This window comes from Pogoniulus pusillus, chromosome 24 (assembly GCF_015220805.1).
Source record: "Pogoniulus pusillus isolate bPogPus1 chromosome 24, bPogPus1.pri, whole genome shotgun sequence".
NCBI classification, from domain to species: Eukaryota; Metazoa; Chordata; class Aves; order Piciformes; family Lybiidae; genus Pogoniulus; species Pogoniulus pusillus.
The window spans coordinates 19,736,014-19,753,250 of record NC_087287.1 but is presented as its reverse complement, the minus strand read 5'-3'; the positions used below and the strand labels follow the sequence as shown (position 1 = coordinate 19,753,250).

The window sequence follows — 17,237 nt, the reverse complement described above, 5'->3', positions numbered from 1 at the left end:
CCTGAACAGTTATTTCACTGTCTTAAAACCAGAGCAGTGAATAAGGATTGCACACAGAAACAGCACAACAGGTGTTTCTGGCCCATCAAAGCTTCTCTAGACTCTGACTGATCATGGTTCCACCTATGAGTCCCACTCACTTGTGAGACTTCAGACCCTACTTAGAACCCCCCCCCCCCCCCCCCCCAAGGTGTTTACCAGTGCTGAAGCTCTGTGGCAGCAAGAAGAAGACATTCTGCAAACAACTTGCACCTGCTTTTCTGAGCTTGAGATAGGCACAGTTCGAGGCCCAAATGTTGACTGAGAGGTTTTGGCCTTTTCCAGCTTGCTGGTCATGCAAAACATTCCTCCTAATGAGACTGGAGAACTCCCACAGTTTCAGATTCCAGGTGGTGTGGAGACCTTCTCCTTTTCACTCATAGTGCATACAGTATACACCATGAAGATGTGCATGCAGTTGGGATGCTAAAGATGGATGAAGATCCTTCAGTGGAGCAGCTGGGGAGAAGGGCAGCAAGGCTGGGGAGGGGCCTGGAGCAGAGCCCTGTGAGGAGAGGATGAGGGAGCTGAGGGGGTGCAGCCTGCAGCAGAGGAGGCTCAGGGCAGAGCTCATTGCTGTCTACAGCTGCCTGCAGGGAGGCTGTAGCCAGGTGGGGTTGGGCTCTGCTGCCAGGCAGCCAGCAACAGAACAAAGAGACACAGCCTCAAGTTGTGCCAGGGCAGGTCTAGGCTGGCTGTGAGGAGGAAGTTGTTGTCAGAGAGAGTGATTGGCATTGGAATGGGCTGCCCAGGGAGGTGGTGGAGTGGCTGTGGCTGGAGGTGTTGCAGCCAAGCCTGGCTGGGGCACTTAGTGCCATGGTCTGGTTGGTTGGGCAGGGCTGGGTGCTAGGTTGGACTGGGTGAACTTGGAGCTCTCTTACATCCTGGTTGATTCTATGAGTCTAAGGTGTGACCTTGAGCTAACAATCACCTGCAGTGTTAATCAGGGAGCAAGGCACTTCTCAGCATCAATACTGGCAATAGAATCTGGCCCAACCAACTTGCAGTGCCATGCTCGAGGCTGGCAGGGTGAGTGAAGTATGCCAGTGCCTCAATCCCTGCCTAGGTTTTACCCAGGGAGCTGCTCTCATTCTCTGATAGCAACACATTACCTTTGACCTCTGTAATGGTTCACATGGCTGGAGGTGCCAACGTGGACAGAGAGCTGTGTGCCCCTATGACTGCAGGGTGGCTGCAGGAGTGATGCTCTATCGCCTGCTGCCGCAGGTACGCAGCTCCTTCCAGCAGAGGGAACTGCTTAGCCTCTCCTGAACTTGCTCTGCCACGCAGCATGGAAACCCCAGTCTGAAGATGGGCAACAAAACTGACTGGCTTGAACCATCTAACGTTACCAGTGGAGAGGGAAAGGCTGCGCTGGAAGGACACAGAAGCAGAACATCAGGATGGCAGAGCTCAGAGAGTGGTGGTGAATGGTGCCACATCCAGCTGGCAGCTGGCACCAGTGGTGTTCCCCAGGGATCAGTGCTGGGCCCAGTCCTGTTCACTATCTTTATTGATGACATGGACAAGGGGATTGAGTCCAGCATCAGTAAGTTTGCAGATGACACCAAGCTAGGAGCAGCTGTGGAGCTGTTGGAGGGTAGGAGAGCTCTGCAGAGGAACGTGGACAGGCTGGATGGGTGGGCAGAGGCCAATGGGATGAGATTTAACAAGGACAAGTGCAGGGTTCTACACTTTGGCCACAACAACCCCAAGCAGAACTAGAGGCTGGGGCCAAAGTGGCTGAGAGCAGGCAGGCAGAGAGGGAGCTGGGGGTGCTGGTAGAGAGGAGCTGAAGAGGAGCCAGCAGTGTGCCCAGGTGTCCAAGAAGCCAATGGCATCCTGGCCTGCATCAGGAACAGTGTGGCCAGCAGGACAAGGGAGGTTATTCTGTCCCTGTACTCAGCACTGCTCAGGCCACCCCTGGAGTGCTGTGTCCAGTTGTGGGCCCCTCAATTCAAGAAGGATGTTGAGGTGCTGGAAGGTGTCCAGAGAAGGGCAACAAAGCTGGTGAGGGGCCTGGAGCACAAATCCTATGAGGAGAGGCTGAGGGAGCTGGGCCTGTTTAGCCTGGAGAAGAGGAGGCTCAGGGGAGACCTTATTGCTGTCTACAACTACCTGAAGGGGCATTGTAGCCAGGTGGGGGGTGGCCTCTTCTCCCAGGTAACCAGCAATAGAACAAGGGGACACAGTCTCAAGTTGTGCCAGGGTAGGTCTAGGCTGGATGTTAGGAAGAAGTTCTTCACAGAGAGAGTGATTGGCATTGGAATGGGCTGCCCAGGGAGGTGGTGGAGGCACCGTCCCTGGGGGTCTTCAAGCAAAGCCTGGATGAGGCACTTAGTGCCATGGTCTGGTTGATTGGGTAGGGCTGGGTGCTAGGTTGGACTGGATGATCTTGGAGGTCTCTTCCAACCTGGTTGATTCTATGATTCTATGATCAGGGAGAGACACAAGAGAAAGGGAGAGGTCTTTATGTGATCCCAAGGCACTGAGGACGTGCAAGTGTGTGAATGTGGCAGGCAGAGAGGTGAGTCAACAGGGAGGGAAAGCAAGCAGAGGGCAGGCCTCCAACCTTTGTTATAATGTAAAGGGCAGCAATAAGAAAGGGGGGTAGATGCTGAGCCTCTTGGATCCACACAAATCCATGGGACCAGATGGGATCCACCCTAGGGCGCTGAGAGAGCTGGCAGCTGAGCTGGCCAAGCCACTCTCCATCAGTTATCAACAGTCCTGGCTCACTGCAGAGGTCCCCAAAGACTGGAAGCTGCCAATGTGATCCCATCCACAAGAAGGGCTGGAAGGAGGAACTTCCAGACCTGGGAAGTTCCAGAGCTGTCAGCCTGACCTCAGTGCCAGGCAAGGTCATGGCACAGGTCATCTTGAGTGTCATCACAAAGCACCTACAGGATGGCCAAAGGATCAGGCCCAGTCAGCATGGGTTTGGGAAGGGTAGGTCCTACCTGACCAACCTGATCTCCTTTTATGATCAGGTTCCTGCCTGGTGAATGTGGGGCAGGCTCTGCATGGAGTCTAGATAGCACATGGTGACTGTGCAGTGCTGCACTGAGAGCAGGCCATGGGCATGGATGACTGAAAATGGGTGAGTATTGAATTCTCTTGCCTAAGTGCTGATCATCTCCCCAGAAAAGACAGCAATAAGCCACACTGCTGACTCAGACCAGAAACCTGCCCAGGTACTTCTTACTGTACTAGTAAAAAGCTCCAGCAGTTACAAGCTGAAAGGGGTCAGAGCTGGAAAACCACCTGAAACCCAGAACCCATGGCTGAATTTGGGTCTAAGCCTCCCATCAGCTGTGCTGCTCTGGTCAGCAGCAGCCTCTTCAGATTCACAAAGGAAGTGCAGTGCTTAGGAGCCAGAGCTTTTAGAGCTTTTCTGTCTGGGCAGACAAATGAAACAAATCAGCAGTGGAATATAGTAGGAAATGCAGAGAATCCTCCAGAACTTCTTCATGGCTAAGGCCAGGATGAAGGCAGGCAGTGCCTTTGCAAATGCAGAATGGTGGAGGGAGAGCTGAAACAAAGCCAAGAGCAGGCAGTTCACCTTACCTCTGTGTATGGAAATCACAAAGGGCCTCTGCTAAGGGCCTTGTCTGGGGCTTTGCTGCAAATCAGTGGGGGCTGTCTGAAGAGAACAGGCACTGAACACTGCCTGAACTCAAGAACTTCTAGGACAGAGCAGGCTCAACAGACTACTGAATATTGACTTCTCCACCCAGAGACGTGAAGAACCTAATTCCAATGAACACAGGATGTGTGATGCAGGGGGGGCACGTGTGAAGGGGGTACGTGGAGTTGGTGTATTGGGAAGACTACAAGTTCTGAGTACCTAAGCCAACAAGGATGGGGAGAGGGAAATCTCTGCCTGGGAATTTAGGTTCAAAGGGAAGCTGTGCCCCCAGCCATTGGAGAGACCCCACAGGGACCTGGCCCAGACACTCTCCCTTCACTGCAATAAACTTTTGCAGGACTCCTCTGTCTCCATTGTGACCAAACTTCTAGATCAGACTCATCTTCCTTACACTAATGATGGCCACAAGGACAGATGCGAGTTGGCACATGTCAGTGCTGTGTAAGCTGCCTGGGGGCACAGTGAAAGCAGGCTGCTTTCCTGGCAGTTCTGCTGGGGAGACAGGGCAGGTCTGCATGGCAGCAGGGCAGAGAGGCACCGCAGCACTTGCTGAAGGCAGCTGAGCAGAGGAGAGCAAAACAGGCTGCAGAGGGCTGAAAGCAGGACACACAGTGTCACATGAAACCTCTGACAGAGCTCAGAGGTGCAGGAGATGGCCATGCAGGCAGCACCTCATCACCTGGGAAATGCTGCTGGCCAGTAACACCTACACAGGCATGAGCTCTGCAGAACACATGGCTGCACAGTGGTGCAGCAGCAGACCTCCAGGGAGCCCCGGAGGCACAGCTGAGGAAGGTGGCAGTCGGAGTTGGATGCTGCAGGAAGGGCCAGGGTAGAGTTTATCCCAGAGGATGACCTGGCTGCAGCTCCTGCAGAGCCTGTGTGCCCACTATGGATCTGCAAACTGTCATCATCTACTACCCAGGACTGTAACTCAGAGGTTACTCAGGTGAGGTGGCTTTAATTGCTCTTCTAAACGAGTAATGGACATGGCAAACAAGTGAGAAATGAACACACACTTTCAACAGGACACACAATTACTGAATTCACACAGAAAGCTCTGAAACAAGGACGAGAAGGAGATGATAAAGGTGATTGAGAAGATGATTTTACTCACTGAGAGTCTTTCCTTTGCTTGTTTAAATACACCAGGAGCCTGGTTTGTTTCACCACCTGCTGCTGAGAGACCCAAAGAAAGACCTGATAGTTAAAAACAGTTACAACAAGCATTTCCACTTAGTACACTTGTTAGAACAGAGCAGTGCCTTGGAACTACTGTGCCCAGCAGTTACTTGGTGAGTTACTCTTAGTGAACTGTATGCAGAAATGTAGCTGCCTTAGAGGTGTCCTGCATTCATCACACTCGAGGTAAAATGAGATCCTACATCTTTTGGACAAATCCAACCTTTGTATTCCTCTTCCTAGAGGTCTAGAAACTCCAGGGGAAAGCTTTAAGCCATATTTGACAGCTCTAAGAGGCTCTAGTTCTGAAGGTCAGTCCTCCCAACACCTTAGCATCCTGGTTTTCAGGACTGCCCACTAAACGTCAGACTTCTCTAAGCACCCCACAAATGCAAGGTTTGAGAGAGGACCCCCCCCAAAATTACTGCTCTTCAAAGTGTTAGCCAACATTCCTAATGGAAAGAGAGAGGTTCACAGCTAGGCTGCCATCCTGGCTCCATCAACGAGGTCAGTGCGCCCTGGGTCAACTCAGCTCTCAGACTCGAGCAATTGGAAGCGTGGCTGGGCCATCAGGTATGTTAGTTGGGTGACTCCTTAAGCTGACACGACACCGGTGTCAGATCTTTCTCTCCCACCTAGATTCCCTCCTTAAGGGAAGTTTTGGAGTAGGGCTGCACTTTGGAAAGGAGGTTACTACTTCCAGCCCAGCGCCGCTGCTCGGGAAGGGACTTGCCACACGAACACTCCAGGTGAAAGCTCGTGGCACCTGCGCCAGGGTGTCCTCAGCAAACGCAGAGGCAGGACAGCAGCCACAGATGACAGCCTTTTGCTGCAGACCCAGCTGGCTTCTGACAGCAAAGCCAACCCTGATGTATCATGCAGGGCAGAACTGATGCATCTTCTCTTTTCCCTGTGCAGTTCCTCCTAGGTGTGGTGAAGAGACCCCCTGGCTTTCTGCCACACTTCCCACTCTCTTTCTGCCCTCTTGCCTATATGTACACATAAAGATACACATATATGTGTATATATATTTGTAATTGAAGGAGTGGGTGAGAAAATTGCTGAGGAGGACAAGAATAGCTAGCTGAGGAAAAGAACATCCAGCTGTGTGCTTCAGGTCTTCTGGATTTGCAGTGGGGAGAAGCACAGCACAGCCCTCTTGCATCATGGTTTACCACATCTGCTACTGCTGGCTTCAGTCTGTTTGGTGCCTCCTATAAATCATCAGCCTCTCTCCTCCTCCTCTTGGTACTGAGCCCCAAGCAGCCACTGCCATGAGGTGGAAGGAGTAGCTGTGCTGCTTGTGCTGACTTACCTGAGAGCACCACAACTCCTCCCTCTGAACCAAAGCTCCCTACGGGCTCTACTGCCAGGTTGAATACACACCAAAACAGGTTTTACCTCAGGGAGTGACCCCAGAATTGAATGCAAGGAACAGAGAGATATATCACACAGGGACTCCCCCACCTATAGCCAAAGTTGTCCTGACCTTGCCACCATAAACACTCTTCTGATGGCACAACTACGGTGGCAGCTCAGAGCCACAGCCGCTAACGAAACGTGAGCCAGGCTGCAGTGCCACTCATGGCTCTACAACAGCCAAGGCAAAGACTGCACAGCTCTTCCCTCACAGCTTGGTCATGCAGGTTTGTCGAGCAGCAAGGCTGGCTCTCAGAAAGCACTCCCTCCCTTGCGGATATGGCACTGCAAGTTACCAGTGCTTACCAGTGACATGGGAACTTTCTTCCGGTATTGGAGAGAAATAGGGGAAAGTTGTCATTTCCTGGGCCACTACGCAGAAAATATGAGCAAATATTAACATTCTTCTTTGCTTTTTGTAGACACTTTTTGTTTTATGACTGGACATGGTTCATTTTTAAGTCACAGTAAATGCACCATGGAGGTTTTAACTGCCTGCAATACACTCAAAGCTGGATAGACTACGGCTCTGCTGGGGCTCTGTCGGCCACCTATGGCTAAAGCCGACAAGATATTCCCAAGAGAAACTGGCTTCAAGAAAGAGTACTGGATGTAAAAGGAAAACAGGAGAGAGACACAGTGTCCTTCTAAATTTCCCATCCTGAACGAGCTGCATGGCTGGCTCAGGCTCAGCAACATGCAGGTTAACGTACGGCCACCTGCGCACAGCCTATCTCATAGCGCTGCAACTCCTGCTCACGGCCTCCCCTCAAGGCCCCTCAGAGGTAGAATGAGGAATGCTGTGACTCTTCCAGCAACACTGAGCATGATGAAACATTCTAAAAGCTGTTCTTGTTCACTCTGTGGTGGGGTTCAAGCTCACAGAAAGAGCTTTAGAGCCCAAACCTCAGCGTTCCACCTGCACTAGTGAAAATGTTGAGGAGGGTTTGGGTCCATCAGTCTGGGTGCTCCCCAACTCAAGTTTTAAATGTACTGGGAGGGCAGGTTTGTACTACACTCTCTCCACATCAGCTAATCCATCCTCTTTGCTAGGCATTGGAGTGAGAGAGAAAAGGCTCCGACAGTTGCCAGGCAGCACTCACTTAAGGCGCTGGGCAGAGTTCCTTACGCAAGTCTCTTGGTATGATTCAGGCCTCCCCTGGGTGGTAAAGGCCAGAATTGTTCAGGGGAGTTAGTGGTGGAGTATCTGAGGACAAGACAGCACTGACCACGTGGCTGTGAAACTGTAGATGGAGTTGAGAACACTGCAAAGCTGACCCTTTTTTTTCCCCCGTTACTGAACCCCCTGAGCCCTCCTGGGTCTTTGGAAAGAATGTGTGAATTAGGGGGGATAATTCTGAGCTGCTCGAGCTGTGCTTCAGCAAACAGCAAGAGGTTGTAACTACAAAGAGTTGTTCTAATCCTCACTCAGGTAGTTGCAGCCACAGTGCCAGGTAGGGCAGCCCAGAGATTGAGCTGAGGAGGAGCTCATCGCTGCCATGCTGAGGGGACTGGGACAGCCTTTCCTTCCCTGGGGGTGGAAAGGGAAGAAGAGCAAATTTCCTCACAGGAGCAAAATGATGAGACTGAGTATTTGGTTCTGCAGTCCTAATGGAATGCAAGCAGGGGACAAGGCAGATGAGCTGTGGGACTAAAGCTACCCTCACAGAACTGTCTCTCACTTTCACTGTCTCTTCAGGCAGACCTGCACGCCCAGGTTGCTCTAAGTTCAGAAGAAGAGTGACTAAGTGGTGCCAAAGGGGATGGGAACACCTTCTGAGGAGCGCTTTGGGTACTGCACTGTGTAACTCTAGGATGGGTAATAAATCCTGCTCTTAATTTCTAAGCCATTAAGAAGAGGCCTGTGCAGTTCTGCACTGCTGTGCAGGGCTCTTCCCTTCACAGCCCTGGTGTCCCTCGTGAACAACTGCACTGCAGCATGCAGCTCTGTTATCTGACAGCAAAACAGGCCTCTTTCAGCAGATTCTGTTTTGAAGATCTCAGGAAAGTGAAGATGTTTCTCTTTCCACCCTGAACTCACAGGAGCAGTAAATAATATGATGGAAGTGCTGAAAGTGCTCTCTTTTTTTTGGTGCTCTAAACGGTACACCTATCATCAAGATGTAACAGGGATCATTTGTTCCGTCCTTTCATCTTCCTCTACCAAATATTAAGCTTTTGGCTTGCAATGCATTCGTAGTGTGAGCCCAGAGTTCTTCTCTCTCAGCTTCATTCTGCATGTGGCTGGAATCCCCCTGTGGATTTTGACTGCACAGCATAAACATCAGTGACAGCTTGGGAAGTAGCAAGGCAGATAACATCAATCAACAAAATATCAGTTCCAAACAACTTCTTATTAGGCATGAGAGTACGAACAGAAAACAAGGCAAAATAATGGAAGTGCAAAACCATGGTTTGAGCTGTTGACATTTTCCCACCAGAGAGTTAAGGGAAAAAAAAAAGGAGCAATTAAAAAACAACCAAACCAACCAACCAAAGCCAAACACGTATGAAAAGAAAACACAAACCCCCCAAACCAAAACGATGAGTAGAAGCTTCCTACGACACCACACTCTAAGCACGATGCCAAGTTGCAACCACAGCACTCTGGAGGTCCAAGCAATGGACAAGCAAGAAATGATCGCGGCCAAACAAATACCCAGGAGAGAAAGCAAAGGAGGATGATACGAACCACTAAAAGAAGCAATGCTATTGGTGAAGGCTGATATTCTCCCAGGTAAAATGAAACAAACTCAAATGAAAAATAGAGAAGCTGCTGGAGCCATGAGAGTCACACAAAGAAACAAAAACCAAAAGAAACATGTCTATGTTTGCCAGCCACATTGCATAACTGAACAGAACGCAGTCACCTGTCTGCTTCCGTTTAACACAGGCGAGATGAGTTGGTCTAGTATATTTGATAGCAGGTTTTAAAATGATTTTCCTGGAGGGAGAGTGGGCCTGAACTTCAGTTTTTTTAGCAAGTTCAGCTTTCTTATACACTGCTAGGGACACACACACACACAAAAACAAACAAAAAAAAAGAACAAAAGAAAAGAACAACAACAAAAACACAGAATCAGGAAAGGAACCCAGCAAACAGTTTCATATGACAACACATCAAAGGGCAGCCTCGCTGCTCCGCGACTCCAACCCCGCGCCTCGCTTCTACTGGGGTGCGCCAAGGGGAAGGTGGAAGAGGGTGGTGGGGGGGGGAGCACGGGTGTGTGCTAGCCAGGGATCAGTGGGGAAGCCTCCAGTGAAATGGGACGGGTGGAGCAGTGAGCCTTGCACGGGGCTCTTCATCCAGCCGCACAACGCCTCGCTCCAAAGCACCGCCGTTAGCGCTGCTGGGGCGCGCAGCGGCCGCGGCAGGGCAGCCAGGCAGGGCCACGCGGCAGATTGAAACCAGGATGGAACGAACAAACAAACAAAAGAAAGATATTGTAATAGGGAGTGTTAAATGAACCTTTTTTCCTTCTCACTTCATCTCTGGAGAGGGTGCTAGGTTCCTTTTTAGCTATTTTCCTTTCAGGAGTAGAAATCCTGCCTCTCCCAGTTTTAAAAGGCTTTTCTTTTTTATGCTTATCGAGAGATGGTCTTCGCAATTCTCTCTCTGCCTTCTCCTCTTTAGGAACAGTCTCTAACTGCTCAGTCATGATGCTCCTATCATCATCTGTAGGATCAGAGCAAATCATAACAACAAAAGATTAGTAACCAAAGTTAGTGACACCACTGCGGAGCAGGGGAACAAAAATAGCTGAGGACAGAGCAGATGGATTATTAAAGAACAGGCAGGCTACGATACTACTCTGAAACATGCTGAGATTACTATTACGACTATCATAGTTGTGCTTTTTGGGTTTGGAAGCAAAAATATGTAACAGACGAAACAGAAAGGATAATGCACACCTTGGGTATCAGCCCAGAGGCTGTCTGTGTCCATGATGGAGTCGTCGATTGTTGTTTCGTCTTTGTAATCGTCGCACGTCTCTGTCTTGTAGTCGGTGAGCAGGATTTCTTCTCTCTGGGGTGAAGCAGGAGCCTCCGGGGAGCCCTCCTTTGGCTCAGCTTGAATGTCAGCCATTTCCTCAAGCTCCAGCTCCTCTTCGGCCTGGGAGTCCCCAGTTTCGATGTCTTCCTGCTGAGTGGTGGCAAAGCGCACGCTGTGAGAAGCAGACTCGCCCTCATCAACTGTGGTCTGTACCACTGTGATAAAGTCATCCTCCACTGTCACCACCGATTCAATCACACCTTTCAGCTCAGGCACTGCTTCTGGGCTACCTTTAGCTAGCATTTCTTCAGCAGTAGCTGTCCCAAAGTCTATTTCTCGGGGCATTTCTGGTATAAAATGCTGCTTAACCTCTTCTTTTTCTTCTTGCCCTGCTTCTTCCTCTTCTTCCTCATGCTCTTCCCCTTTTGTGGTCCCAGCTGACACTTCGCATGGCAGCAGCTTTTCCACGGGTTCCACTGCTCTATCAGGAACCTTTTCAATCCCTTCTGCAGGCTGTGGTATGCTCTCCATCTGAATCTCAGCAGGCTCTTCCTGGAGAGGCTCAGCTTTTGGAAGGAGGTCCACAGAAGGCTCCTTTGCTGCTAGCTCTGCAAGCGTCTCTTCCCCAGATACAGGAGGTTTCGGAGGTTCTGCTTTGATATCCTCTGGTTTCAAAGATTCTCCATTCAAACCTTCCTGGGCTTGATCGTGCTCCCCACTAGATTCATAAGACTCCTCTTTATCGACTGCTTCTTGATGTACCAGGTCAGGCTTAGTTACCTTCTCCTTAATTTCTGTTTCCGACAGTTTGGTGCCGTCTTTTGAGTAGCCAAGCTCTGTCTTGGAAAGCATCTCTGCATCCTTCGCTTCTCTGGGCAGGACAGTCTGATCTGTCTGCTGAGTGTCTTTGGGTTCGGGCTCCGCTCTCTTAACGGAGGCTTTGTCCTTCCCTGGGGGGAGAGAAACAGCCTCGCTGATTTTAGCCTCTAATTGACTCTGATATTCCTGGTCAGCTCTCCTTGCAGCCACCTCCATATCGTGCTTTATAGCATTGTAATCTGGTTTAACTACAGCTTCTACCTCTGCTATTTCAGGAACAACACTCAGAGTCTTCTCCTCCTTCTCCATCAGCAAAGCAGCAGCCTCCTTTCCCACGGCTAGCTCTGAAGCTTGTATTCTGCCATACCTGGTGTCGTCAGCTATGTGAACTTTAGCGGCCACGCTTTCCTCTCTCAGTTCTAGGATGGCCTCGGGCCTTGTCTTCTCTGTCTCTGCACCTTTAACGGGAAAGACCTGTCTGGAGCCAGCGAGGCCTTCGCTGTTTTCTAGCACTGTATGCAGCTTCTCCTTCTTCTCCTGCTCGAGGTCCCTCGCCAGAAGGGACTCCACAGTGGCAGGCTGACCCAAGTCTTTCTCGCTGAGGAATTCTTTTGACTTTTCAGCTGCGGCCAGCTTCACTTCTATTAAAGAGAGGTCTGGAGCTAGGCCACGTCTCAGTTTTTCATCCGTGCCTTCGTAAAACGGGCAGGTTTCGCTGCTCAGGTTCTCGCTGTCCTGGACTGGAGAAGGGAGGGGGACTGTGTACTTGTTGAAAACGCAGTAGCCCAGGTCTTCCAGCTGACTTTCAGCCTTCAGAGTTACGTGGTTTTCATCCGTCACAGGGGGCAGGGCTGTGCTGCCCTCTTCCACAGCGCTGTCTGAAGGAACCGACTTCTTTTGTGCCACCTCAGCATCTGCACTCACGGAGGCTAATCTGGATCTTGTCCCTGCCAAGTCCAACATTTCAGGCAGGTCGGGAGCCAAAACACCTCCATTTTTGTAATAATCTTTGGCCAGGAAAGGCGACTCAGCCGAGGGCTCGGGCTGGACCTTTTCTCCTGCTGTGGGTTTTTCTTCTTCAGTGTGCTCATCTTCCTCTCTACTGTCAATAGGGAAGCAGGGAGCCTTCTCCAGTGCTGGTGTAGTTGCTGGCAAGTAGTCATCACCTTCATCGATACTCCCACTGGTGTTAGTTAGAATATCTGAAGCGAGGGGAGAAAGATCATGTGCTCGACCAAAGCTAAATCCTAGAGCTATTGAGTCCAGGCAGGACATAGGCAAGTTGATAGACATGCTTCTCTGCTCAATTGCAGATCTGCCCCCAAGGCCCAGGCTCCTGCTCAGGGTCAGGTCATCTTTATTTTTACTGTGGAGCTCTCTCTTATCCCCATAGACTTTGGGGTCAATGGTGAACATTCTTTCTGTCGGGGAGCTTGGTTCATCAGATGTGTCTGCTGCAAAGCTCTGAGCCAGGGTACTGTACCCCATTTCATGAGCAGACACCCCCTGCTGCAGTTCTTCCTCCTCTTCCTCCTTGTCTTCAGGAATGAGGCGGTTTGTCCGGTAGGGCTCGTAGACACTGTCTTTAGTGTCACTTAGCTCATAGTAGTCGCTGCCTTGTTTCAGAGCCTCTGCCTTGGAGGCTTCCTCTTTCAGAGCAGAGGTTTCAAAGTACTTTGACATTCCCGACCGATCCTCCTCTTCTTTCACTTGGTAAGGAGCTGTGGCACTTGTCTGATCCTGCTTGGCATCCTTTGCAACATCCTTCTCTTGAGCAGCCTCTATGGCAGAAGCCTTGTCAGTGGTTAAGCTCAGCGCCTCCAGAGCTTTCTCTGCTGTTCCGGCTGGCTGAGTGGTATCAGGGCGCTCTGCTGTTTTCTCAAGGGGCAGTTCATGGCTTAACTTGGCTGGGGGCACCTGTGTGCTTGGCTGGGCCTCCTTTTTAATGTCCAGTGTTTCTGGGAGCCCACTTTGGTCCACTTCCTTCCCTGCTTTGAGGACATCAGGTGACTTTATAGGTTCGCTACCCTTTTGAATGTCTGTTTTGCCGAGGGTAAGTGTCTGCACTTCGGCTTTTGTGGTATATTTACCATCATCTAGTATTCGAGCCTCCCCTTTATCATAGAAGTCATACCTCTCTTCTTCATCGCTCTCATCCTTGGTCATGTCCTTTTCCTCCCCCCAGGCAGGCATTTTTGAGGTGCTTGGAGTTTTCAGGCTGTCTAAAGTTACTGCTGAGATGTCTTGCAGAGCTAGCGTCTTGCCTTTGTGGAGCTGTTCATCTTTAGTGAGATCTTTGGCAAACAGATGGTCAGGGGGTTCCTGTTTCGTTTTGAAAGTGTCTTTGAGTGGAAGGTCCTGGGGGACAGCAGGAGATGGGCTTGAAGGAAATTCACTTCTGTATGCTTCTGCCTTGGATTCTGATAGCAATAGAGACCTTTCACCATGGCTGATGGCCAGACCTTGGAGGTCTTTAAGGTCATCTTTAAATTTCATGACTGTAACTTGGTTTGATGATGAGGGCACTTCTGCAGTCCTTTCTTCTGTTTTACTCCCTTTAGGCAGTTCAGATGACAACTCCTTTTGCTCTTGGGAAGCAGGAGGCTTGGCAGCAGGTTCTGCAAATCTGGCTTCCCCTTTCTTTTCCCAATCACTTCCCAAGAACTGCTCTGACAGAGGCGAAGGCATTTTTTCTTTGTCTTTGCTCTGCGAATCCTTTTTATCTAGAGCCTCTGTTTTTGCTGGCTGTGGAACTAAGGCATCATGTTTAGGTTGCTCACCAGTCTTACTGTCTTTGCCAGACTCACGCTGCTTTGTGTCCAATGGTTCTGCTGCGAAAGGGCCTGTGCCCTCCTGGACACGGAATTCCATCTTCGTGGCTGCAAGTAAATCTGAAGTAGTTTGTTTGGGTTTGACAAGAAAATTATTCAAAGCACTTACAGGCAGGCAGGCAGTCATGGAGCTCACAACAGCCTCTTGGTGTGAATGATGGAAAGGAGAAGGGAAAAAGATGCAAACATGCACAGCAAGACCATCCACCTAGAAATCTGCTTTCAAGTGTTAAATAAGGAGGTCCCTTTCAATGTATGAAGGTTTCTACTGGAAGTGGTGAGTTGTATGCACGGAAACCTGAGACCACTGAAATGAGATGATTTCACATGGATCCTTCATCTGCACGACTTGACCACAACAGCAAGCCCACAAGTAACTCTCACTTCGTTGGTGTGCTTTGCTGGACTCTGCAGCTTCTATTAGTTTCTTACTAGGACGGTCTGCAAGATTAAGCCCAATCAGCTGTATCTTTGTGTGCTGCTGACATTTCAGACATACACAGTTATGCATCCCTGCATCCTTTAGATGTTCTTCTTCTACGTCTTGCCTAAACTAAAGAAATTATGCACGCAAAAGCCTTTGGAAGTGTCAGAAGAGGCTGGGTTTTTACCTCTGCTGACTTCTGACACTCGTTCTCTGGCAACTGATGCACATCTCGCTGCCGTCATGAAACCACTATGTGGAGATCAGCATCAGAGCTGCCAAGAGTTCCAGATCTTGAAGGTCTGGCTTTCAAAAGGCCTACCTACCTCAGCTGTAACCGAAGTCATAGAATACTTAGCATCTTCAAATGACTGTGGAGCAGGCCCTAATTAAATTCATTTGAAGCAAAAAAGCTGCTGCCTTGACAGTCCGCCACCGCACTTGTAGGGATTAAGATCTTTCAAAGTTGGGTTTGGGGTTATTTTTTCATTAATGCACATTCTGTTAGTTCTTTTCAAATATCCCATGGGATGCTACGATTCCTATCGTATGGGAATCTTCCTATCAAGCAAATTCTGGAGAGAGATACTCCAGAATTACTTTCTGCGGTCATCCGCTAAAAAAACAACGTTCTAAGAGTTTTTCCTGGAGCTTGTTACTGGGCCAACTCTCAGGCTCCTCATCTCTGGTTCTGAAGTCCCTGGAGCCATGTTTTTGCTCTGAGGAATCTTACTTTTTCAGAAGAGTTGACAGCAAAGCCTGGGTCATTCTTTGAGCCTTGAAATGTCCGAAAAGCACCTGACACTCTAAAGTCTACAGGAATCAAACCCAGGGCTCTAGGACAGCACTCGTTTTGCTGCCTTGCCATTTGGTGACTCACTTGCAAACCCTATGAGTGTACAAACGTGGCCACCAAGCTGATGCCATCCTAGAGTCACAGAAATTGAATAGCTAGATACTGACTCTCAGAGTTCTGGCAATGACTGAGGAGAGGCGAACTGCAATGACCAGCAAGGATATGATGTTAAGAAGCCATGGCTTTGGGGAGGCTAAACCAGAATGCACTGAAGCACACACACACAAAAACAAAACCCCACCCGACCAAACAAAGGCAAGCCTGCACACTGCAAACGAAAACATTTCCATAGCTTCAGCCTCCTTATGTCATTGTCAGGGTCAACAGATGTACTTTTGGAGGGAAAAGCAGATGAATCTCTGCACCCAAAAGAAAAAACCTCTATACACAGAGTAGCAATGTGACTGGCAAACACATCCGAGATGGGGCAAAGGCTCACGCGCAGGAATCGGCTCAGCTGCAAAGCACATTTGACCATGGCAACGCAACAACCCAGCGGCAGCCGCAGCGGTGCGAAGGAACCACGATGGCACAGAGCGAGCAGCTGCGCAGCCAGGCCGCCCGCTGCGCGCTCCGCCAGCACAGCAGCAGGGGCAGCTGTACAAACCAATGGGAAGAACGGGGAATGAAGCAGCCTCGGAAAGCACTGGAGCAAGCTGGAGAAGCACTGCCCGGCAGCAACGGCATGCAAGATGCAGGAGGAGGACACACCTTCCTCAGCTGAGGAAGGGGACGGGGCTGCCAGGGGTGATGCCACCACAGCGGTGACACTCTCCCTGCTGGCTGCCATGCTGGGCACTTTGTCTTCACCGCACACTTTGGCCTCCAAACCAGAATCCAAGTGACCCTCACAGAGGCCCTTTGCCCAGTCCAAAGGCTCACTGGGCCCGTGCTCTTTCCCCAGCTGCTTCCCAGGAGGAGTGGCTGGCTTTGCTTCCACAGCCATCAGCCTCTTTACCGGTTCTTCTTCTTGAGGATGGAAAAAGGAGGCGACATCAGCACCAACAGTAAACACCAAGCACACAGCTCAGCAGGACTGCTTTTACTTAACACTTTCAGCTCTGACCATTTTGGGTTTAAGTGCCTTGAAGGACTGCCAGTACCCAGCCCTTTTCAGTCATTGTGGAAGGGAACTTCCCTTAGGGGAAATAACCAAACCAACCTGTCTCCCCCAGAGAAGCAAGTTTATGCTGTAAGATGAGAGCTGAAAGTGTTTTACAGGTATTCCTCCCCCAAAGATGACTGTGGGTCAAGTAGTCATTGCGAATGGAGATGGTATTGACTGATGGATGGCTCTGACAACACCAATGCATCGATGAGCTCAACGTACACTCATCTGGTCTTCTGGTAAATGTGCTGTCTAATGCAGTACAAGAGACTCAGTTGAGGTGAAGGAGGCAGGAGGCATTAATTTCCTTCCACTGACCTTGGCAATACTGACTGGCAAATGCCAGCAAGCCAATCTGTCACATGGAATCCTGGCTCTGCCAAAATACTGAGCCGCCTCCATAGCCCTAAGCCTCGCATGTGGCCAATAACAAAGGGTTTCACAAGAATTCAGTCATGAGCCCTACACTGGGCAGGTCTTGGGACCAATTCCTTCTGTAGGCTGCCTGACAGCTGAACTGTTTGTGAAAGTGCCAGAACATGAGGGCTCTCCTGTTTCCCCACCAGCCTGCAGGCTCCTCACCACCAGTGCTGTCCAAGAAACTCACTGCTTGTTCATCACTCAGCTTATGGGCTGGTCGGATCAGGACAGCCATAGCAGGAGCGGTCTTTACTCATGCCATGGCAGAAGGATGATTAGAGAAGCCTCCATCCTGCACTGCACTCCTGCCATTGCTTCTCAGGCAGAGTATTACTGTGCTACTCTGATGACAAGTCAGGATTAAGTGTGGAACCTTTGATTCAGCAGCACACATAAGCAGCTGACCAGCAGTCATGCTGCAGTCAACCTGGTGACCTCCCCTGGATTTAAAGTGTCTCACAATTAAGGACTCTGCTGAATCAGACTTAGAACAAAC

At 50.1% G+C, this 17,237-nt stretch overlaps 1 protein-coding gene across 36 annotated transcripts in view; it reads right to left on the bottom strand.

The window, feature by feature from the left end:
- MAP2 (microtubule associated protein 2) overlaps window positions 1-17,237 on the bottom strand; it is a 346,649-nt gene that overhangs the window by 40,154 nt on the left and 289,258 nt on the right. For 12 of the 36 annotated variants that reach the window (XM_064163865.1, XM_064163881.1, XM_064163873.1 and 9 more), the window contains 6 exons: window positions 15,925-16,182; window positions 10,202-13,981; window positions 9,759-9,965; window positions 9,160-9,294; window positions 6,596-6,661; window positions 4,806-4,867 (listed from right to left, as the gene is read on the bottom strand). In XM_064163865.1, coding sequence (XP_064019935.1) covers window positions 4,806-4,867; window positions 6,596-6,661; window positions 9,160-9,294; window positions 9,759-9,965; window positions 10,202-13,981; window positions 15,925-16,182 — 4,508 coding nt within the window. The remainder of the gene's footprint in view (window positions 1-4,805; window positions 4,868-6,595; window positions 6,662-9,159; window positions 9,295-9,758; window positions 9,966-10,201; window positions 13,982-15,924; window positions 16,183-17,237) is intronic. The other 24 variants (XM_064163879.1, XM_064163885.1, XM_064163903.1 and 21 more) reach the window with 13 other exon arrangements.